We start from the raw sequence: 24,262 nt of genomic DNA on the forward strand, positions 1-24,262 counted from the left end.
ATCCCAGTAACAATCTTTTTTTTTTAATTTTACAAGAGCAAAAAGTTTGTTGTTCTTGTGTTTCTTTAAAACTAAAGGAAATTCTTTTCCTCTCCTCAAAGAGATGTCTTTTAAAATAATTTTAATTGCGACTATGTAATATTGTTTTTTCAAACTTCTGTTGGTGTTTTACGTTTTCCCTCCCCGTACTCCCGCAGGGAAGAAGGAAAACAAAAACGAAAACAAGGACAAGACCAAAAACTCCACCTCCAGCAGAAAGGAACTTCGCCTCTCCGGTGGGAAATGATATTTTCTCAAACTCACCTATTCTGCCGGGAGAAAATACTACAGAGAACCATTCACGAGAGGGGCTTCCTTCCTTCTGATCCTGGGAAGGGTCCAGAGACCCGGGGAACGATCTAGAAGCAGAAGTTGGTCGTTCTGAGTTTTCCGTCCAAATGGTTTGATTGTGAAATTGACTCACCCCGCGGAATGGCTGGTGGATTTGGTTCGCGGCATGAGGAATCCGCTCCATACTGGAAGGAAGAAAATCTCCGGCAGATATGCCTCGCGGGTTCTTAAGGACTGGGGAGGTAACCCTTCTCTGTGGCCCCCTCAAAATGCCCGGTGATTATGTCTGTTGCTCCACTATACATTATTATAATTAACTGCTTGTGTTACTCTTTGTGCTATCTTGTTCTTCATTCTCCTGGTACCTCGGGTGCCCGCACAGCATGGTAGGCTGCTCGAATAGTTTAATGAATGGGGAAAAGGTGTGCAGAGGTCATTTCTGCTGATTATCAAGACTTCGATTCTTCGAAGTGGAGCACGAGGATCCTCTAGGCGTCAGGCAAATGTCTTTAGGAGTCTCAACGTCTTCCCCCCTCCAAAAAATACTTTCAACAGAAATCAATTTACCTCCTCATTGGTGGTGGAATGGGAAGATGGTGGAGAAAGCTGTCCTTTAGTAACAGTTCGGAGGTCTTCTCCGACAAAGGACTTTGTACCTACCTTTTCTTTCCCAACTCCCGCGCTATGGCTGTTGGAAGACTAAGGACTTCCACTCAGCTAGGCTTCCGCGCCTCTTCCTGTCCAGGCGCAGCTACTGTTCCTGGTACACATTCGCTGCGCCTCGGGCAGCCTAAGGGTTCTCAAGTTCAACAAGCTCGACACCCAGTTCTTTTCAGACAGGGAACACACTGGCGATGCAAACAGGGTTGAGTTGGTTCAGGTATGCATGTGTTGAAATAGACAAGTCTGCGCCCTAGAGCCCTCGCAAGGATCCTGAACAGGCAGCTCATTTTCCTGGACAATTTCCCAGGAATTAAGAGTGTGGCTCAGCTCTAGTTTGGAGTCCAACTCTAGTTTGGTGGCCAGCAAATAAATTTCGAGTGGAAAGAGGAATTCAGACCATTTCTGGAGTGACAATGGCATCCACGAGCCAGCGCTCTAAATTTTCAGTTCACTTTCAGGTTTCTTGGATTTCTATTTTGAGGACAAAGAGGATAACGCTAGCCTCCATGACCCTGCTGAGTATCTAGGAAAACTTCAAGAACTTGAGGAAGGCCGTGTTGTAATATCTGGTCTGAGTGGGCCTCTTTGGATTTGGAGGCTGTTTCCAATAGACACAAGATAAAAACTGAAGATTTAACAGAGCTTAGTGGTTAGCCAAGCTGGGCCCTTAGGCTTCAAAATATTGTTACCCACCGTCCTCCACAATTTTTTAAAACTATGTACATCCCCACACACATTTTTGATAAAGTAATACGTATCTTAAGATTAAGCAGATGCTTTTCTTTGTATTATAATTATTGACATTTTAAAAAATTAAAGTGCTGCATAATTCTTGAATACGTTGAAGATTATAAATTTTGAATAATGTAATAATGTTATGCTTAAAATTATTTTAAGTTTTCCATAGCCTACTTACTTGCAACAACAACAAAAATATATATGTACATTACAGTCAATTTGGGGGATGGCACAGGCTTTCTTTTTTTTTTTTTTTTTTTTTGACAGAGTCTGACTCTGTCATCCAGACTGGAGTGCAATGACATGATCTCAGCTCACTGCAACCTCTGCCTCCCGGGTTCAAGCGATTCTCCTGCCTCAGCCTCCTGAGTAGTTAGGATTACAGGTGTGGCTACCACGCCCAACTAATTTTTGTATTTTTAATGGAGACGGGGTTTCACTATGTTGGTCAGGCTGGTCTCGAACTTCTGACCTCGTGATCCACCTGCCTCAGCCTCCCAAAGTGTTGGGATTACAGGCATGAGCCACTGTGCCCAGCCAGCTTTCATTTTTATGAGTTCCTCTGAGTTGAATTATCACTAAAATTATTACTTATATACAATCAAGCATAACAATAAAAATATGAACTCGGAAACTAATCAGTAAGTATAAAGGTGAAACTAATTAGATATTTATCTAAATGACACAATTGAGCTTTTATAATTAGTTCATGTGATTATTGATAAATATACACATTGCCATGATAAGTCATTTCAACATCAGTTTTATGCCCAACTTAAAACTACTGAGAAAATGTATTTTAGTATACAAATAAATGAAAATAGATCAGGTTTTGTTACACAAATGTCTCAGAATTATATAACACTAAGTTATTTGCCAAAAATCACATAGTAACCCACAATAAATAATTACATTTTACACTCTATTCTAGTTGAGAACTTGACTAGATTTTCCCTTAATTTGCTTAAATCAAATCATTGGAAACTTCCTGACTTGCTAAAGGATAGTTATATAGCAATTAGAACAATTCAGTTACCAGGGAAAGACTCTTCCCACCCAGGTCTTTCCAATGGTCTCTGTGTTGAAGCCCAGAGTGTTTCGCACTTTGAGCTAAAGAACCTTGGTCATATTGAGAAGAGTGAGAGAAACATGGGTTTTTTGTTTGTTTTGTTTTTGTTGTTATTTGTTTTGTTTTTTAATATAAGAAAGGCCATTGAGAAAATGCACACTTTGATATCAGGAGTGTTCTCAGACAGATCAATTTTAGAAAAAATCTATATGGTGGTTGATGATAGCACAGTGGTATGATCTTGGCTCATGCAACCTCTGCCTCCCGGGTTCAAGCAATTCTCCTGCCTCAGCTCCTTGAGTAGCTGGGATTACTGGCATGTGCTACCACGCCCAGCTAATTTTGTGTGTGTGTGTGTGTGTGTGTGTGTGTGTGTGTTTCATAGAGATGGGGTTTCACCATGTTCGTCAGGCTGATCTCAAACTCCTGGCCTTGTGATCCACCTGTCTTGGCCTCCCAAAGTGCTGGGATTACAGGCGTGAGCCACCATGCCCGGCCGGATCTTGCACTTTTTAAAATTAGGTCCTCTTGTGTTCCCAAGGGTAAAATTACCCTAGTTTGATAACTGCTGCAGTAGACCACTGAACCTCATTCTCTGAAAAGAGTAGATCTCCACCATCTATCATGTCCCACTACTTTGTGGTACCATACTCCTAAAGGATAGGTATTATTGAGTGTTTCAATAATTTCACCATGGCACTTGGTTAATAAGTAGCCAAGGCATATGAAAGTCATCGCTTTATTGCCTTTGGAAGTCAGAATTGAAACATGTTTGAATTTGTGCCTTTGTAATCAGTGGAGAGAGTGGGACAGATGTAACTGAACTCCGAGTAACACTAGGAAATACATTAAGCATGTGCATTAACAGGGTAAGGGAAACTTGCTATATGAACCACATATATGTAGGATTTCGGTCAGGGTGGTGGGAGAAGTTGTAAGAGAAAATTACAGGAAAAACACAAACCTTCTTGGAACGCTGGGAGGTTTTGTAAAAGCTTTAGGGAAGGCTTATGGCTCAAGGCAGCCTGATCCTCTTACCTTGAGCAAATAACAAGGGGATGTAAAGAAACTGATCTAGAAAAGTTAGTTTACTTAGGCCTCCGACCCTGGCCTTTAGTCACCCGCAGGACTGCTCTCTCTGTGGAGGGTGACAATATTAATTATCCACAGGTGTGTTGACTCAAAGCCTTTGCCATTAAATCTGTACTGAATAAATGCCCGCAGTGCCAGCTTGTCAGGGCCACAGCTGCGTACTCTTTAGAACACCCTCCTTGGTGTGTGCAAGCAGACTGCAACAACTCCTTCTGTGAACGCCCGGTCCCCTAGCCCACTCTTTCACTGGATATCTGTGTCTGAGTGCATGTTTTCATCCGACCTTTGGTCAGGGTCTGCAGGTCGGACCCGGCACATATACGGTGTTCATGTGAAAAGGCTTTTCGTAACATCCCAAATCATTTCTAATTTGTGGGGAAAAAAAGGTCTTACTTCTGAGCACTTTTGTGAGCCTCTGCCCAGCCATGAAAAAAAGTTTCAGTTAGAAGCAAGAAAATGGAGCTCACTTCTAGCTAAACATTTTAGAAGAAAAAGGACAGTAATGCATGTCAGTTAATTTGGGACTATATATATATATAATATTTACATATTATATATATATTTTTATATATATAACTTTTTTTTGAGATGGAGTCTCGCTCTGTCGCCAGGCTGGAGTGCAGTGGCGTGATCTCGGCTCACTGTAACCTCTGCCTCCTGGGTTCAAGCAATTCTACCTCAGCCTCCCGAGTAGCTGGGACTACAGGCGCATACCACCACGCCCAGCTAATTTTTGTATTTTTAGTAGAAACATGTATTTTAGTAGTCACCATGTTGGCCAGGATGGTCTCGATCTCTTGACCTCGTGATCTACCCACCTCAGCCTCCCAAAGTGCTGGGATCACAGGCGTGAGCCACCATGCCTGGCGAGTCAACTATATTTTTAAATTTTAAAACCAGATTAATCAATAATGAATTTTCAAAATTCATCAAAAAGGAAATTTTCATATATACAGCATAGACCTGAAAAAAACATATGACTGACCCAGAACAGAAAGGCATTTAAAGACCTCTTCTATCCTCACTGGGCATTCATTGCATGGCCCCAGTACCCGTCATTACCACCTGCACACCTGGACCTGTCTCGACCTCACAGTCTCTCCCAGACAGAAGCTAACATAGCAGAGACATCATGAGAGTTCCAAGGTTCATTTTGGGGAGTCTTGATTCCTTTTCAGGTCACTTGTAGGACCAAGAAAGATGCAGACCAGAAATTGCAAGATAATTAGGAGTTTCTTGAATTCAAATTCCTTCCACTAGTGCCTGAGGTTCTGGAGAAGAAGAAGGCAATGGCTTCAAAGCAAAAGGGAGTAACTAAGAAAGTGTCCCCAAGGAGAGGGCAGGAGATCGCTGAAAAAAGTTAAACTCCCAAAGGAAAAGGCGAGGGTGGAGGGAAGATATGGGAAATACATTTTGGACAGTGTCACTTTAAACAGATGGGTCTCTTTTCTCTGTGTAGGGCCAGGAACTCCAGGCGCTTGAGACAGAGTGAAGGGCTGAGAGGAAATCAAGATCACATGGAAAGTCGCTCACACAAATCAAAAGATGCCCTTAGTTATCAGGTGGATTTCGCAAATAGTTTATGACGGTTGATTGACGTTCATGAAAGCGTGCTGGATGGGGCGCAGGGGATTGAAATGAGTGAGAGCGCTAGTGTTCTGCCTGCCGATGATCACGAATCTGTTGGGCTGCGAATGGTTTAAAAAGGCAAAGCAATCTAGGGGATGGATTTAAAGCTTCCTAGAGCATCATAATTTATCCCCTGTTTTACTGCTCAAATTGAGATGACTTCTGGTAAGAACAGTTCAGAGGAACAAAAACCATAGAGAAGGTACAGGTATTGGAAGCAAACCCACAATTTTGTGGGTGCTAGGACCACACTCGAGCCCAACTAAGCTACCAATCATTCCACTGACTTGTCTTTGCTTTGAAAACATTAACTTCATCAACATTTTTCTCGTAGATAATCTGAGACTGGAAAGAAGTCCCTTCCCACCTTCTACCCCTGCCTCAATAAAAATAATAATCTGTTTTTGATTAAAACAAACAAACTTTGGTTTTAAATCCTACTTATGGAGTAGACAAAGGATGCAGACGTTTTCAAACCTGGAGCTTATGACTGGGGAATCTACGGAAATTTCTGACCCTCCTGAAGGACATCATGTCTATGCTCGCCAGGGGTCTGACCCGCTGAACTTCAAGCAGCAGGCACCTCTGCCCACAATAAAAAGATTCAGTTTCATGCCTGAAGGGATAATCTGCAGCCTCTGGTCCTCTCTATTCAATGATTTTTCCTGGCATCTTTCAGTTCTCACTTTTCCAGCGTGTTCATGTTTGAAATTGGGGGCTTTCTACCTGTTTGGTTCAGGTTTCTGGAGTCTAAGAAATTACATGAACAAATGGTACAGCCACTTTGGAAAACAGTTCAGTTCAATTTCTTTAAAAGTTAAATTTTATTTTAATATATGCTCTGGTAATTCCACATCTAGGTATCTACCGAATAGAAATGAAAATGTATCTCAACAAAAAGACCAGTACACAAATGTTCATAGTGGCATTAGTCACAATAGCAAAGAGAGGAAATAACCCAAATGCCCATTAACTGATTAATAGATAACTCAAATATAGTATATCCATAAAAGAGAATATTATTCAGCCATAAAAGGAAATGAAATGCTGATACCTGCTACAACATGGATGAACCTCAAAAGCATTATGCTAAGTGAAAGAAGCCAGACATAAAACAGCATATATCGTAGAATTCCTTTTATATGGAATGTTCAAAAAAGGCAAATAAATACATAGAGAAAATAAATTAACGGTTGTCTGAGGCCAAGGATAGAAATGGGAATTCACTGCAAATAGGCATGAAGAGACTTTTTGGGGGTTACTGAAAATGTTCTAAAACTGGACTCTGCTAATAGATGCACAAATCTGTAAATCTACTAAAAAACATTAAATTGTACACTTAAAAACAGGTGAGTTTTATGGTATGTAAATTATACCTAACAAAAGTGATTTTAAAAAAAAATGAGTTCAAGAGTCTTCTACAGTGGCTGTTTCCTTTTACATTTCCAATGCTTGTATTGCCTACCTTTATCAGAGCCATTTTTTGTCAGTATGAAGGATTATCTCATAGTTTTCATTTGTGTTTTAGTGGCTGAGTGCAGTGGCTCACGCCTGTAATCCCAGCACTTTGGGAGGCCGAGGTGGGTAGATCTCTTGAGTTCAGGAGTTCGAGACCAGCCTGGCCAACATGGTGAAACCCCGTCTCTACTAAAAATGCAAAATAGCCAGGCGTGGTGGTGTGCACCTGTAATTCCAGCTGCTCCGGAGGCTGAGGCAGGAGAATCACTTGAATCCAGTAGGTGGAGGTTGTAGTGAGCCAAGATCATACCACTGCATTTCAGCCTGGGTGACAGAGTGAGACTCTGTCTCAAAAAAAAAAAAAAAAAATTGCATTTTAATAATGGCTAATGATGTTGAGCATCTTGTCATGTGCTTATTGGCCACTGGTATATTTTCTTTGGAGAAATACCTATTCAAACCCCTTCTCACTTTCCAATTGTGCTATTTGTCTTATTACTGAGTTGGGATAAAGATCCGTGTCTTTCCAGTCTAGCAATTAAAACAACTACGTAAATTGGTATTTATCAAAAAATAAATTTAGAAATTTACTAATACATTTTTTAAAAGATGGGTTCTTACTGTGTTGCCCAATATGGAGTGCAGTGGCTAGTCACAGGCTCGATCACAGCGCACTGCAGCTTTGAACTCCCAGCCCTCCCGCCCCAGCCTCCCAAGTAGCTGAGAATACAGACATGCACCACCACACCCAACTTTAAATTTACTTATGTATTAATTTGTTAAAGGGATCCTTATGGCAACATAAGTCTTTTTTTTTTTTTTTTTGAGATGCTGTCTAGCTCTGTTGCCCAGGCTGGAGTGCAGTGGCCTGATCTCGGCTCACTGCAAGCTCCGCCTCCCGGGTTCAAGCGATTCTCCTGCCTCAGCCTCCTGAGTAGATGGGATTACAGGCGCCCCCACCACCATGCCCAGCTAATGTTTGTAATTTTACTAGAGGCAGGGTTTCACCATGTCAGCCAGGCTGGTCTCGAACTCATGACCTTGTGATCCGCCTGCCTCGGCCTTCCAAAGTGCTGGGATTATAAGTATGAGCAACTGCGCCTGGCTATATATCAGTCTTTAAATAAAAACCAAAGCCCTTTCTATGGCTTGCCAGCAGGGTTGAATCTCTGATTACTTCTCCCTTCCCATCTAATTCAAATTCCTTCATTGACTTTCCAGCCCACTAACTGTTGATGTTCCTTGGAGGTGCCAAGGGGGTTTGTGACTCAGAGTCTTTGCACCTGCTTTTGCTTGGGCCAGAAACCCTCTGACTCCAGATAACCTCATGCTCCCCACAGCTCCTCATTCTTGCCTCAGATATTTTTTTTCCTGCCTTCCTTCCTCCCCACTCACTCCCTTGCCTCAGCAATTAGGTCACATTCTTAGGGAATTCTTTCCTGAGCAGAAAACTAATTGATTAATTAACCAATTTATCCATATAGCCTTTTGCTCATTGCATATTCGTTGAGAACCTATCAAGTGCCTTGAAGTAGTTTAGGTGTTATGAGTACACCAGTGAACAAAACAGACAAAATTCCTTCCCACAATAAGCTTACTTCCTGGGGAATGGTTTGGAAGAGAAATGCAATAAAATGTCATCACTATCAGGGAGTGACAACAGAAGGATCAGGGGAAGGGTGTCAGGGGTTGTGCCATTTTATAAGGGTGGTCAGGTAAAACCTATTTGGTAAGATAAAATATATGAATGGAGAACTACAGGAAGTGATAAATAAGACTTGCAGACATTTGGAGGAAAAGCATCCAATGAGAGCAAAAATTCTAAGGAAGGAGTGTGTCTTGTGAAATATAAAATAGCCCAATGCAGCTGGAGCAGTGAACCCAGGAGGGGTAGGAGATGAAATCATGACAGTATATATAATAAGGGGCCAGGTCATACAGAGTTTTAAAAACTGTTTTCAAAACTTTAGATTTACTTTGAGTAAGATGAGGCACCAGGGAAGTGTTCTGAACCAGGGAGTGAATGATTGTGAATGACTGGGCTAATATTTAATTATATCTCTCTGTCTGCTGAGTGTAGAATAAATCATGAGGCAGAAACAGGTAGACCAGCTAAAAGGCTTCCATGATATCCCAAGTCAGAGATGATGGTGGCTCAGCAGAGGCAGCACTGAAGGTAGTGAGAAGTCATCAGATTCTGGATATATTTTTTAAATTTATGGGAATAATTTTTTAAATGTACAGTATTTCTCATACTGACAAGTTCTATGAAAAAGAATTAGGGGCTGGGCGCAGTGGCTCACGCCTGTAATCCCAGCACTTTGGGAGGCCGAGGTGGGCGGATCATGAGGTCAGGAGATAGAGACCAGCCTTGCTAACATGGTGAAACCCCGTTTCTACTAAAAATTACAAAAAAAAAATAGCCAGGCGTAATGGTGGGCGCCTGTAGTCCCAGCTACTCGGGAGGCTGAGGCAGGAGACTCGCTTGAACTCGGGAGGCAGAGTTTACAGTGAGCCAAGATCACATCACTGCACTCTAGCCTGGGCAACAGAGCTAGACTCCATCAAAAAAAGACAGACAGACAGACAGACAGACAGACAGACAGAAAGAAAGAAAGAAAGAAAGAAAGAAAGAAAGAAAGAAAGAAAGAAAGAAAGAAAGAAAAGAAAGAAAGAAAGAAAAGAAAGAAAGAAAGAAAGAAAGAGGAAGGAAGGAAGGAAGGAAGGAAGGAAGGAAGGAAGGAAGGAAGGAAGGAAGGAAGGAAGGAAGGAAGGAAAAAAGAATTAGGAATAAAGTTTGAAAAGGAATAGAAGAGGGCCATAGGTTTGGCAATTTTTAAAAAGATGACCATGGAAGACCTTTCTGAATGAACGTCCTTTGAATAAAGATCTGATTGAAGTGAGGGAGCAAGTCATGTGGATATATGGGGAAATCACAATCCACAGGGTGGGAACAACAAGAATAAGAACCCTAAGGCAGAAGAAAGCCTGGTATGTTCAAAGAACTGTAAGGAATCTATGAACAGTGTGAGATTGTGGGTCAGAGAGGTTCGGGGCAGTGAAGAGGAGCAGAAAGTGAGGGGGCTGGAAAATAGACAAGGTGAGATTGGGGGACAGAGAGACTGGAGGATGGAGAGAAAGACTGAAAAAGAGATGGGGGTGCTGAGGACAAAGAGAGAGAGAGACTGAGTGTGGGAACAACTGAGGGGTACTGAAGATATGCTGAGGGGCAGAAAAAAAAGACTGAGAATAAGTGGGCAACTGGGGTTCCAGAGGAGGTGCTGAGGTGGGGAGAGACAGAGGTTGAAGGACAGTAAGGCATGCAAAGGAGGAATCTGAGATAAAGAAAGGGTAGACTGAAGGGTGGAGAGAAGGAGACTGAGACAGTGAGGGCTACTGAGAGCTAAGGGAAGAACAGACTGAGAGGCCCAGAGAGAAGGAACTGGGAGTTCCGATGCCACATCAGCAGCCTCTGTGTACAGACTCTAGCGTCCCTGCCCCGCTTTAGCAGTTCCTACAGACGCTTGACCTGCCAGGAAAGGAAAGAAACCTGAGCCTCTGCTGAAAGGTGATGGATTTAAAGCCCAGCTGCTGAGGATAAGATAAAGGTCCTCCTGGGGGAGAACAGAGTCCCAAACACCATGACTGTCTGGCTTGCCCGGTGGCTGGGCCCTCTGCTCTTGGTTTCCCTCTGGGGACTCTCGGCTCCAGGTAAGAGGAGGCTGGGGGTCAAGCAGGGCATCCTAAGGGGGCCAGTCTGACTTCCTCCCCTCCATGTCCCACAGCCTCCCTTCTTAGGCGCCTGGGTGAGCACATTCAGCAGTTTCAGGAGAGCTCTGCCCAGGGCCTGGGCCTGAGCCTGGGGCCAGGTGCTGCGGCCCTCCCAAAAGTGGGGTGGCTGGAGCAACTGCTGGACCCCTTCAACGTGTCCGACAGGCGATCCTTCCTGCAGGTGAGGCCAGGAGAAGGGGAGTCCACTGCCCATTCTGCCCTCTCCTCAGTCTCCCTCATCTCTTCCTCAGTCTGCACTTTTTTCCCTCTCCACACCTCAGTTCTCCCCATCCCTCTGCTTGAATCTCATGTTATGCCTTCTGTCAGTATCCCTTTTCCTTCCCTGTTTTTTAGATTTGGCCTTAGTCTCCCCTCTCCCCGGGGTCCCACTCTTTTTGTCTCTCAGATTTTGTCTTTCACCATTTCTTTCTCTCTGTCATTCACATTCATTCTTTCACTGCTCCTCCCTACCCCCTTCTCCCTGTCCAGACTGGACACAAAACCTACCACGAGGTCTCAGTAGGTAGCAGAAATTTGAACCAGCTTTGGAATCAGACCTAGCTCACAACAGGCACTCAAAGATACCTACCAAAAGAAGGAACAAATTCACCATTTTTCAGTGCTTCCTCTGTATTTAGTCTCCAAAGATCATCCCACTTGGATCTTATTCCTAAATCCATCTGCATTTATGTCTTATTCTACAATTATTACTTCAAGAAACAGCAAGTTCCTTCAATGTGAGAGCCACTCCCTCAGTTCTGGGGATATAAGAGTGAAAAAGCAGGCCAAAAATTTGCTGTTGTAGATTTTGCATTCTAGATGAGATGAACGGGAGAAAAGTGAGCAAGTAAATAAACAAGCTCATTTCAGATACTGTTAAGTACATAAGGAAAGATCCATTAGGGAGAGAGACTGGAACAAACGAGGAATCGAGAATAAGTCAGGACTCTCACTCACAATGCCATTTCTTCTTCCCCATCCCACCTCTTAGCGTTACTGGGTGAATGAGCAACATTGGGTTGGTGAGGATGGACCCATATTCCTGCATCTTGGGGGTGAGGGCAGCCTTGGGCCTGGCTCAGTGATGAGAGGTAAGAGGCAAGGTTGGGGAAAAGAAGGAGTTGGGATGCTGGTGGGGACCAGGAAGGGGAGCTGCATATTGCAATACTGTGAGACCTGAGGGGTGCAAGGACTTAAACTCAAGTTGCATCTCACACCCCCCCCACCCATACACTCTTCACAGGCCATCCCGCAGCCCTGGCCCCAGCTTGGGGTGCCTTGGTGATAAGCCTGGAACACAGATTTTATGGCCTGAGTATACCTGCTGGAGGCCTGGAAATGGCCCAGCTCCGCTTCTTGTCCAGCCGCCATGCGTGAGTGGAGGAAGGGAAAGTGTTTATGGTCAAAGGACAGGAATGTCTGTGCTTTGGCATCTCTGCATCTGTGTCTCTCTCCTCCACTGTCTGAAGTCAACCTCTGAGTCTCTGGTTCCCTCTGTTTTCTTCTGTCTTTCACAGTATCTTGTTTTTTCTCTTTCCATTTCTGGGTCTCTATCTCTCCCTATCTGTCTTTCTCTTATCCTGTATTCTTTCTGTTTCTGTGTCTCTGTCTGAAGTAAGCCACTGTATCACTGTGCAGACCACCAGCATTTCTTACCTGGATTACAGCCACAGCATTCTCACCATTTTCACCATTTTCCCTGCTCTGCCCTTGACTTCCAGGTGGAAATCAGAGTAATTCTGTTAGTACATAAACCAGGTCATGATCCTCCCTGGCTTAAGTCCCTCAGACGTCTTCTGCATTGCTCAGAGTAAGGTCAAAGCTTTTACAGTGGCCATGGGTCCAATGGGTTTTGGCCTCTAGTTAACTCTGACCTCCACTCTCTCACATTCACTGGGCTCCAGCTACACTGAAGTCCTCACTGTCCTCCAGACTTACAGGCACATTCCTGCCTTGAGGCTTTGAACTCATCTCTGCATGGCGTGACCTTCCCCCAGATATTTGTATGGCTCCCACCCCAGCCTCCTTCAGTGCATCTCACTCCTATTAACAACCCCCACCATTTTTCCCCCAACTTTACTTCACCTGCTTTTTGTTTCTTTCATCTGGTTTATTCTTACAGAACTTAGCTTTTTCTTTCTTCATTGGTGTCTCTGTCTGTTTCTGTCTGTAATAGTCTCTTTGCCTGTCTGTCTCATTTTCTCCGTCTCTGTATCTACATACGTGCCTCTTTGTCTCCATCTCTGTCCCTCTCTGCATCTTAATCTTTTCTACAAGCTAAACGGTTTTCTAACTACAGCAGGATGGCACCAACTGCAGGCCATTTCAGAAACGTTAGGGAAGAAAGAAAGCCTTTGGGAGGAGAAAGAGGATGTTAGACATATCCAGACTTCACTTTCCATTTTTCTTTGTGTCTGTTCCCTCTCCCAATACCTTCTGACTCATTAGGTTAGGATCCCTCCTTCTCCTCTGAGTAGCCCTCCTTGAGTGCCCTCAACCCTTCCCTACATTTGTCAGGTTTTCATCTAAACTGACTTGGAAATTTTTCCTCTCCTACCTAAAACGAGAAGGGAAAGAGGGTGGAGGCTTTCTAGAAAGTGGACGAGGACAGGGTCTCCCTTGGCCTAGGCACACATGTTCTGGGAAGTGTATGTGGCTTTGAGAACCCTTGAAAACACATCATGAGAAAACAGCCCTGGCTTCTGGCCAGATTCACCCATTCATGTATCTGGATCCCGGTTTCCCCCAGAATGGGGAAATCTTCAGGGATTCCCAGCGATGAGGACCGACCGAGTTCCCCCTCTGACCCTAGGCTGGCTGATGTGGTCTCTGCCCGCCTGGCACTTTCCCGCCTCTTTAACGTCTCCTCCTCCAGCCCCTGGATCTGCTTCGGAGGCTCCTATGCCGGCTCCTTGGCCGCCTGGGCCCGGCTGAAGGTCCTGTGACTTCTGCGGGTGGGCTGGGGGAGGGAACTACAGGGCCCCAGTCTCAGATAATACAAATACCCTCCCACCACTACCTTCCTCCCGCCCCCCAAAGAATTTTGCACAAGCTGTCCTCACAAGAGCCCGAGATCACACAGCGAGGGAGTGATACAGAGGCAGGAAGATATGCGATTCCAGTCCCTCAGCCCGCAGGCTGACGGCGTCTCCTTCCTTAGTTCCCCCATCTCATTTTCGCGTCCGTTGCCTCCTCCGCCCCGGTGCGGGCCGTGCTGGATTTCTCCGAGTATAATGACGTAAGGATGGCGGGCAGCAGGTGCGGAGGGTAGGGGGGTCGCAGTGGACGGAGACCCTTGACACTTCCGATACCTTCCTCTGCGGTCCGACCACAGGTGGTATCCAGAAGCCTAATGAGCACGGCGATCGGCGGGTCCCTGGAGGTAGGAGGTGGGGCCTAGACCGAGGGGGACTGGGAGGGAAAAGAGGCCTCGGATGCCAGGGAACAGAAGGCCACAGAAGGGCGAAACCTGCAACGTGGTGAGGTCTAAGGAAGGTCGGAGCTCGGGAGAATGGGCAGGTTTTGGAAAAAGGCGGGAGCTGACGAAGAGGCGGAGCACCAAGAAAAGAAGCGCTCCCCAGGGAGGGCGGGGTTTGGGCAGGGACGATCCTATCCGGAGGTAAGGCTCAAGGTGGGGCGGGGCCACAACGGAGGGCGGGGCCTGCAGGGAAGACCCGAGGAGGAGGGCTGCGGGTCCAAGGTCTGGGGGCGGGGGTCTGGGGGCGGGGGCCTGGGGGCGGGGGCCTGGGGGCGGGGGCCTGGGCCAAGAGCTGGGTCTGCACCCTCTGAGTCTCGCTGCAGGAAAGTGGGGAACCCAAGGAGGACGCAGGTCCTGGGCAGGGAAAGCCGAGGCCCAGCCTAAGTATTGGCGGACATCGGCTCTTGCTTCCCACAGTGCCGGGCGGCGGTGTCCGCCGCCTTCGCGGAAGTGGAGCGGCGGCTGCGCTTGGGTGGGGCGGCTCAAGCAGCGTTGCGGAGTGAGCTGAGCGCGTGCGGTACCCTGGGCAGCGCTGAAAACCAGGCGGAGCTGCTGGGGGCGCTGCAGGCACTGGTGGGAGGTGCAGTGCAGTATGATGGGCAGGCGGGAGCGCCGCTAAGCGTGCGACAGCTCTGCGGACTTCTCCTCGGGGGCGGGGGCAACCGCAGCCACTCCACGCCCTACTGCGGTCTTCGTCGGGCGGTGCAGGTGAGCACAAGGACCCAGGCGTCCACCCACTCTGACCACTGACTCCCAGGAGAACTCAGGAACTCACCCTTGTATTTCTGGCTTTTGACCTCTGGGGACATAGGCCCTTGGGCCCTGGCTTGCTGGGAAGAGAGGAGGAATTTATGTCTTATGTATGTACATTGTTCCCTAGATTGTCTTGCACAGCCTGGGCCAGAAGTGTTTAAGCTTTTCCCGAGCAGAGACAGTGGCACAGCTGAGGAGCACAGAACCTCAACTGTCCGGTGTGGGTGACCGGCAGTGGTTGTACCAGACATGTACCGAGTTCGGCTTCTGTAAGTGACTGGCCTAACCCTAACTTTGTCCCCTCAAACAACCTTTTTACTGTGCCCAGAGAAGTCATCTTACAGGTGGTCTGGACTCATTTCGACCCAGCGGTCAGGCATTGTGTAACCTGCAGATGTTGGGCTGGAGAAGGTGGAAGCCATACTAGTGTGCGCATGTGCTTGGTCCTCACATGCCTCCTCACGCACACACCGAGGTCTCCACTTGAGTGATCTTCCCTTCAGCCTGTTCTTTCTCTGTGTCCCCATTCCAGGGATGCCCCCCTTTCCCCAGCCACCACACTAGAAACTTGAGCCTTGTTTTAGTTGCTTCCTTCCCATTTTCTAGCTAGCCTGTCAATTACTGAGTCGTCCTCACTCTGCATGGACAACTCTGTAGTCCATCCCTTCTGCTTTCTGTGCCTACCTCTGCTGTCCTGCTAGGAACCTCCATCCTTTCTTGCCTGGATCCCTTCCCAGCCTCCTCTCTGGTCTCATGGTTTTCACTTCATCTCTACAATCCAACTTTCTCATAGCATCCACAGAGATCCTTGTAAATATAAACTTGTCCCTCCTCTACTCAAAACCACAGCTCCTCAAAGACCCCAGGGTAAGGTTGCCAGATACAATACAGGATGCCCAGTTAAATCTGAATTTCAGATATACAACAGATTTTTTTTTAGTATAAGCATCTCCCAAATACTACATATGGTAAAGTTAAATGTTCAAATTCCAGCTCCAGCTCCATTTTCTACTCGTGATCTTGGGCAAACTTGGGCAAGTGACTGACTTCTCTATGCCTGTTTCCACATCTATAAAGTGGGAATACAAACAGTACTTCTCTCATAGGGTTGTTTCAAGGACTAAAAGAGGTAATATTTGTAACGTTCTAAGAATAATGCAGGTCTACAGTAAGTATTCCATAAACCCTTGCTGTTGTTATTATTATAAGGCTTTACATATTTTAACCCTCTTAATACATTAGTCTTCCTAACACCTTAGCATCTTTGTACATGCTGTTTACTTTGCTTAGATTATTCATCTTCAAGTCTCAACAGGATGTCCTCCCTCAGGAAGCCATGATCCCTCAAGATAAGTCAGCCTTCCCACCTCCGACTTCGATAGCTCTGTGTTCTCTTTAGCATTTTACACAGCCTGTCATCATACATTTTTTATTGCCTGTCTTCCCCCCTGGATTGAGTCCTGTGACAGCAGAACCTGGAGCTGTCTTGATTGCCACCGTGTGTCCAATAGTGTACAACATTTATCTGAGCACATGGTAGGTGGTCAACAAATAGGGAGGGAAGGGATGAATTAATCTGATGTTATGGGTTAGCTTTACCCTGAAAGCACAGTGAGCTACGGATTTTAAGCAGGGGAGACATAATACAATTTGAGCTCCGAGCATTCCAGACCTTTGCACATGCTATTTCCTCTATTTGTTATGCCTTCTCTCTCTATCTTTGTTTGGCTCAGTCCTACTCATTTCTCAAGGTCTTATCCTTTGCAGGATGCTTTCCCTGAGCCCATCTTGTTTCCTCTGGGATCCCTGCCTTCTGGCCTTTTTCAATTATAGCCCTGATCACTCTGGGCTGTCACTGTTGGGGGACTGTGTGAGTCTCTCTGCCAGGACTGTGAGCTCCTTGAAGGGAGTATTACAAATGTTCTCGTCGTCACTGAGGAAAGCTCTGAAAATGATTATTAAAGGAGAGTGGTGGGCTGGCTGTATACCCACACTTACAGGTATCTCCCTACACAGATGTCACCTGTGGGAATCCCAGATGTCCTTTCTCCCAGCTCCCTGCACTACCCTCCCAGCTAGACCTATGTGAGAAGGTGTTCGGGCTCTCAGCCTTGTCAGTAGCCCAGGCTGTGGCTCAAACAAACTCCTACTACGGTGGCCAGACCCCTGGGGCTAACCAAGTGCTGTTTGTTAATGGTGAGCATGCTATCAAAACCTGGCTCCTAAACCTCCACCTATCCCCAGCTCAACATAGCCCCATCCTCTCCCAGCCCCCATCTACCTAGCCCCATCCTCTCCTTTCTTTCCAGGGGACACAGACCCCTGGCATGTGCTAAGTGTAACGCAGGCTTTAGGATCCTCAGAATCAGCTCTTCTTATCCGCACTGGCTCCCACTGCTTGGACATGGCACCTGAGAGGCCCTCAGACTCCCCCAGCCTCCGCCTAGGGCGCCAGGTAAGAGAAAAATGTCTCTGAATAATTTGCATTCTCATTTGAATAATCACTTGCATGTTCCTTCCTTCTGCTGGTGCTGAAATCTGACTTTCAAAATTCTTCCCACCTCCCCACAGAACATCTTTCAGCAGCTACAGACCTGGCTCAAGCTGGCAAAGGAGAGCCAGGTTAAGGGTGAGGCCTGAATCTCATACCCTTTCCACTCCCTGCATGGTCACCTCGGTCCTGGACACACTTATTCACTGAACAAAAGAAAGCAGCTTGTTTTGAAAGAAGAAATTCCCAGGAATTGGGATTCAGCACCTGTTCTGCATGTAACCGGCATGTGTCTGCAAACATCTTTATTCCCAACTTCAAGTGCTTTATCTCAGAGAGTTATGGAAATATAAGTAGATGATTATTCTCATTGTAAATATTGGTATTTTGAATGTTAAATGTCAAACAAATGTGACTCCTCATGCTGGTGCCCTCCCCCTGCTGATCGGATTCTGGTTCAAATTCTGCCACTCCAGTTCCTGGGTTAGGGGCTTTGCTGTAAGTTTCTCTTTCTGGACTTTAGATCCTGAACCTGTCCTTGCTTCTCAGTTTCTCTCACTGTACCCATTTCCCTCAGTCTCTTCCTCTCTCTTTGCCCTGTCACTATTTGTCTTTCTAGTTTCCTGTTTCTCTGAATATCTTCATTTCTATCTCTGTGTTTTTGTCTCTTTCTCTGTTTGTCTTTCTGTTCTTCAATCTGTGTTTTCGTCTCTGGCTCTCTGTCAGTGTCTTTGTGTCACCTCTCTCTCTTGCTCTGCCCTGGCTATTTCCACTTTTCTATTTCTGACTGTCATTTTTGTTCTCTGTGTGTCTCCTAGTCACTTTCTCTCTCACTCTATCTCTGTCTATATTTCCCTCTCTCCTCTGCTGTGTCCTCAATGTCTTTGTCTTCCTGAGGCTCTGTTTCTGTCTCTGATGCTCTTCTGTGTCTCTATTTATTTTCCTGTCACTTAATCTTTGTCCTTCTCTATCTCTCTCATTTAGTCTTCCTTCCACACCCTTCACTCACCATCTCTTCCCACAATCAAATATCACTCCCTGGTACTTCCAGCTTCCAACCCTAGGGATTCATCATTCTGGTGGAGACTCCTTCTTCCAGGGCCTGGGAGGACAGGGCTAATCCTAAGGGTGCCTGCTTAGGCTATGTTAACTGTGACAAGAACCTGCCATAGATTTGCACTGTTCTTTCCTAAAGAGCAATTGTTTTTAACAATAAATACTTCTCAGCTTTTTGTACATCTTTGTATGCACAGAGATGGTAGTTTTAGAGTTTTACCCAGTTTCATATTTCCTTGTTGGTAAGAGGCAACCTCCTCATGCTATCATACCAGAGTCAATCTCCACTACAGATTAGTTCTGCCTGTTCTTAATCTTTATATAAATGGAAACATGCAGTATATACTATATGTTTTTGTGTCTAGAAGTTTGAAATCAAGGTGTCAGCAGAGCCATTCTCTTTCTCACAGCTCTAGGAGAGAATCCTCCCTTGCCTTCTAATCCTTCCTTGACCAAAAATGAGAGGCAGAAATAGAGCAGTGGAAATAGCCAGGGCAGAGCAAGAGAGAGAGGGGAGACAAAGACACTGACAGAGAGCCAAAAACAAAATTACAGATTGAAGAACAGGAAGACAAACAGAGAAAGAGACAAAAACACAGAGATAGAAATGAAGATATTCAGAGAAACAAAAGGAGATTAGAAAGACAAATAGAGAATGCTTCCGTGCCTCTTCTGGCTTCTGGTGTTTGCCAGCACTCCTGTGTTCCTTGGCCTGTAGATGCATTACTCCAGTCACATGGCCATTTTCCCTGTGTGCCTTCACATCACCTTCCTTCTGCACATGCCTATCCATATGTCCAAATTTCCCCTTTTATGAGAATACCAGCTATCTTGGGCTAGACCCAGCCTATTGATCTGATTTTAAGTTGGTTACCTCTGTGAAGACCCTAATTCCAAGGTTACCTCTGTGAAGACCCTGATTCCAAATATGGTCACAGACTGAGGTACTGGGGGTGAGGAGTTCATTGTATCTTTTTTGGGGAGAAGGTGGGACACAGTTCAACCATAACGCCACCCAAATGATAACAAGTGAAGGCTATTTATTCGGAACTTGCTGTACCAAGACAATCCACCACCATTATTTGTGTTTGGCAGCAATTCACAACAGGCAGAGGAGTGGGAAAGCGCTATAGTGGAAAAAAGAGAAGATTCTTGGTATGCCTTAACTAGAGGCTATGGCATGGGGAAGCTGTGGGCAGGCTAACTAGAAGAGGGGCATCATATGTGATTGGTTGGGAGTACATGTATGGCTTTCCTTCATTGGTCCTAAGTTGAAAGCAAGGGCAAAAATTAGGGAATTCTGGCCGGGCGCGGTGGCTCAAGCCTGTAATCCCAGCACTTTGGGAGGCCGAGATGGGCAGATCACGAGGTCAGGAGATTGAGACCATCCTGGCTAACCCGGTGAAACTCCGTCTCTACTAAAAAAAATACAAAAAACTAGCCGGGCGAGGTGGCGGGCGCCTGTAGTCCCAGCTATTCTGGAGGCTGAGGCAGGAGAATGGCGTGAACCTGGGAGGCGGAGCTTGCAGTGAGCTGAGATCCGGCCACTGCACTCCAGCCTGGACGACAGAGCGAGACTCCGTCTCAAAAAAAAAAAAAATTAGGGAATTCTGAGTTACTATATTTACTAAGTGCTAGCCATTTGGAGCCAATCAGAACAGGGGTATGATTGTTTGTCTTCTCCTACTGTTTGCTACAGATAGTAGCTTGACTTCCTGGACTGGTTACTGTAATAGTAGGTTGGCTTTCTGTGCTGGTTACTGCAGGTTGTAGGTCAGAGGTCTATTTTTACTTTTAGTTTGGCCATTATCCGTTTGTATATTCAATCTCTCAAACTTTTTATCTTGGATCTCATGTGGCTTGGGGATTGCTCTCTAGTTCAGGGAGTTTACAAGTCTACTGTGCATTCAGCCAGAGACAGTATCCTTTCTGGTCTTTTCTGAGCAAGCCCACCCTTGTGCATGTGTACAGTCTTCCAGACCACCAGAGATGAGTGGGTGGTCTGGATGACTGTGCACTTGCACAAGGGTAGGGTGCCCTTCGGTCATCCCTAGATGTCATTTTTAAATTTCTGGTAGATTTCTAAATTGAATATATTAACTTGCATGCTTCTGTTAGTATCCTTGAGCTGTCAGTTTTCCCTGATTACTCTTCACTGTGACCTCTATTGTTTTCAACCTTGCCCTTGGGCCGAATTTTTCCATGTTCTACTCCAAATAAAGTCAACCCCTTCACACAGGGGCCCTGAGCAGCCAGTCATCAAGGTTTGCCATACCTACTAGGGCAGAACCTCTTTAACACAGAGTTGAAGCTTTAGGGAAGTGGGAATAGGAGCTTCCTTGCCAAAGAGTAGGAGTGGGGCTCACAGGAGCAATGGGAGTTACTGGTCCTCACAGATGACCCTTCATGTCTAGAGTGGGACTTCTACAACATGTTGGGAACGGGAGAGATGAGCACAAACCCTGGCTTAAGTGCCACAGACTTTCATGGTCTCTACCAATACTCAGTAAGTGATTTTCAATATGCTGTAGAAATTTGGTCAATTTCCAGAGACTTTAAATGAAAATGCTACCTGTACCTGGGATAAGTGAGGTACTGCACTTGTAGAATGTGAGAAATTACTTTTAAGATAGAGTCTGGTGTATTTTTAAGTAAACAGCACAGTTAAAACAAGAAGATCTCGGCCAGGCATGGTAGCTCATGCCTGTAATCCCAACACTTTGGGAGGCCAAGGTGGGTGGACCACCTGACGTCAGGAGTTCAAGACCAGCCTGGCCAACATGGTGAAACCCCCTCTCTACTACAAATAGAAAATTAGCCAGGTGTAGTGGCCGGCTCTGTAATCCCAGCTACTTGGGAGGCTGAGGCAGGAGAATTGCTTGAACCCAGGAGGTGGAGGTTGCAGTGAGCTGAGACCGCACCACTGCATTCCAGCCTGGGCACCAAGAGTGAAACTCCTTCTCAAAAAAAAAAAAAAAATACAAAACTAGACTCTTATAGTTTGCAGATGAGAACAATGAAATCTCAAGAGATGATCGAGCATCTCACAGAAACAAAGGCAATAAAACTCATACTTAAACCTAGTCATCTAAATTTATGTTCAAAGCTTTTATTTCACTACCAGGGCTATAATGTGGCCTGGAACACATGGCATGTATGTGTGTGCATATGTGTGTGTGTTGGCCAAAGAGGTTGGAGGAAGTTTTTGATACTAGATCAAGCACTCTCAAAAATTAAAATTCCTACTAATGCTTCTGCCAACCAAATTCAAGACTATCATTTTTCCTGAGGAAAACCTGCCTGGTGGTACATGCCTTTGTTAACATCAAATTCATTAAAATTAAAATTACACACACCCACACACACACACACACGTCCCTCCTGAATTAAACAGTTTTCTGCAGTGACTGGGAGTCACCTCCAACCATCCCAGGGGGGCAGTTTTGTTTTTGTTTTTTGAGACCGAGTCTCACTCTGTCACCCAGGCTGGAGGGCAGTAGTGGATCTCAGGTCACTGCAACCTCTGCTGCCCGGGTTCAAGCAATTCTCCTGCCTCAGCCTCCCGAGTAGCTGGGATTACAGGTGCCTGCCACCACGCCCAGGTAATTTTTGCATTTTTTAGTAGAGACGGGGTTTCGCCTTGTTGACCAGGCTGGTCTTGAACTCCTGGACCTCGTAATCCACCCACCTCGGCCTCCCAAAGTGCTGGGATTACAGGCGTGAGCCACCGTGCCTGGCCCAGGGGCGGTTTTAAACATTATCTCCATAGTCAGTGAAAAAGGTCAGGCTGCTCCGCACCTGGCAGGGCCAAAGTGTCTCCTGCCTGCCACCTGTGAATTTGCCCAACTTGAGTCTCAATGCCTACAGCTTTTCCCAAATTTTGATGTTTCTCTTAAGGGAAATGCCCCGACTCTGGATGCACCCTGGCCTCGAGTTCTTCGTGGCATTGATTTGGGAGTCTAGGTTGTGCCCGGAGATGGGGAGAACTCAGAGTTCTGGAGACAGGCCGTCCCACACAGTTTTTAAAACCCCACCTGCTGGATTACCTGAGGTCAGGAGTTCAGGACCAACCTAGCCAACATGGTGAAACCCCATCTCTACTAAAAATACAAAAATTAGCTGGTCGCAGTGGCGGACACCTGTAATCCCAGCTACTCGGGAGTCTGAGACGGGAGAATTGCTTGAACCCGGGAGGCAGAGATTGCAGTGAGCCGGATTGCACCATTGCACTCCAGCCTGGGCGACAAGAGCAAAAATCCGTCTCAAAAAATAAACACATAAATAAAAACAAAACCCACCCATGCAGGACCATTCAGGGTCGCGGTGCCTGGAGAACCACCCTGAGCCCAGGCGGCGAGAGGCTGCAAACTCCCTGGTTCTGAGGCCTCAGGGAAGAGCCCACCTGCCTGGTAAGGGTCTCCAAAAGTGAAAAGGAATCTGCACCCTGCCCTAGGGAGCCGAGTCCTTTGAACCCTGCGGTGGCTTCGTGGTTGCTTCCCTGATCCACTCACCACAGTCTCAGGGTTGGAGCAGCTTGGCGTTTGCTCCCGGGCCTTCCCCAGATGGGAGAAGGAAGCGTGCGTGGGAACTTGAAGTTTTTCAGGTCAGAATCAGGTAGTGGTAGTGGTAGTGGTAGTGGTAGCGGTAGCGGTAGTGGTAGTGGTAGTGGTAGTGGTAGTGGTTGTTTGAGACCAAGTGAGCCACCGCACCCAGTCAAGAATCGGCTGTTTAAGAAAGACTACTTTTCTACATAAGAAGTAGGGTTCTTTGGGCCAAATGTTGAGCTTTTCTCTTTCCTTTTTCCTATCTGCGTGATGAAGAGAATGCAATAGGAAGAATGTGAAGATTTTTAAAAATTGTTTTTGGTTGTTTCACGTTTGGGGATTTTTTTTCCCTGCAAGGAAAAGAAGAGTTAAAGAGAATAAAGAAAAAACTCGTTTTGTTTTCCTTTGCATATAGCAAAGGGGCCACAATTCTCATCCTGCCGGCTGGTTAGCTCGGTTGGTTAGTGTTGTGTTAATCATGCTAAAGGTCGTGGATTTGATCGCCTTACGGGCCACATGAGGGAAATTAGTTCTTTACCACTTTTGTTGATCACATCTCCTGTGAATTCTGCTTACACTTTCTCTGAAAATAAGCTCTATATCGCCACTACTGAACTAGGAACACAGTCTTTTAAAAGAATAATGTGACCAAGGGCGGTGGCTCACGCCTGTAATCCCAGCCCTTTGGGAGGCCGAGGTGGGCGGATCACTTCAGTTCAGGAGTTCGAGATCAGCCTAGCTAACATGGTAAAACCCCGTCTCTACTAGAAATACAAAAATTAGCCAGACATGGTTGCAGGCGCCTGTAATCCCAGCTACTTGGGAAGCTGAGACAGGAGAATCGCTTGAACCCAGGAAGGAGAGGTTGCAGAGAGCCAACATTGCGCCATTGCATTCCAGCCTAGCTGATAAGAGTGAAACTCCATCTCAAAAAAAAAAAGAAACGAAAAGAAAAAAGAAAAGAAGAGGAAAAAAAGTAATGTGAGAGCTAAGATGGAGGCCTTCATTTTCGTTTTTAAGTAAAATTGAGTAAGGTAAGGTGTGTGTGCTAAGGGAAGGGGAAATAGCATTAAACAGTTTCCAGCTTTGTTTTAGACAAAACTTTTTGAAACATCGTTTCACGTTAAACTTGTGAAAGATGAAAAAAGATTCTATTTGTTGTGACTGGTTAGCTCAACTGGTTAGAATTC

General features: G+C 45.8%; 1 protein-coding gene across 1 annotated transcript; it reads left to right on the forward strand.

The window, feature by feature from the left end:
- The first annotated feature begins 10,564 nt into the window (after positions 1 to 10,564).
- Positions 10,565 to 18,708, forward strand: PRSS16 (serine protease 16). The gene is made up of 12 exons (XM_031666993.1): positions 10,565 to 10,690; positions 10,765 to 10,931; positions 11,742 to 11,841; positions 11,994 to 12,123; positions 13,563 to 13,686; positions 13,911 to 13,988; positions 14,085 to 14,132; positions 14,646 to 14,936; positions 15,109 to 15,250; positions 16,998 to 17,177; positions 17,291 to 17,436; positions 17,553 to 18,708. Exons 1-12 carry the CDS (start codon positions 10,621 to 10,623, stop codon positions 17,619 to 17,621), a joined length of 1,545 nt encoding a protein of 514 aa, XP_031522853.1. The 5' UTR covers positions 10,565 to 10,620; the 3' UTR covers positions 17,622 to 18,708.
- Positions 18,709 to 24,262: the final 5,554 nt, after the last annotated feature.

The sequence above is a fragment of the Papio anubis genome, chromosome 6 (genome assembly GCF_008728515.1).
Source record: "Papio anubis isolate 15944 chromosome 6, Panubis1.0, whole genome shotgun sequence".
Lineage (NCBI taxonomy): Eukaryota > Metazoa > Chordata > Mammalia > Primates > Cercopithecidae > Papio > Papio anubis.

What these genes read in the sequence shown, in the direction of transcription:
- PRSS16 (XM_031666993.1), top strand. Translation starts at nt 10,621, where the DNA reads ATGACTGTCTGGCTTGCCCGGTGGCTGGGCCCTCTGCTCTTGGTTTCC. An exon ending in TTCTTGTCCAGCCGCCATGC is followed by an intron (nt 12,124 to 13,562) that starts GTGAGTGGAGGA and finishes CTCTGACCCTAG; the next exon opens with GCTGGCTGATGTGGTCTCTG. An exon ending in GTCTTCGTCGGGCGGTGCAG is followed by an intron (nt 14,937 to 15,108) that starts GTGAGCACAAGG and finishes ATTGTTCCCTAG; the next exon opens with ATTGTCTTGCACAGCCTGGG.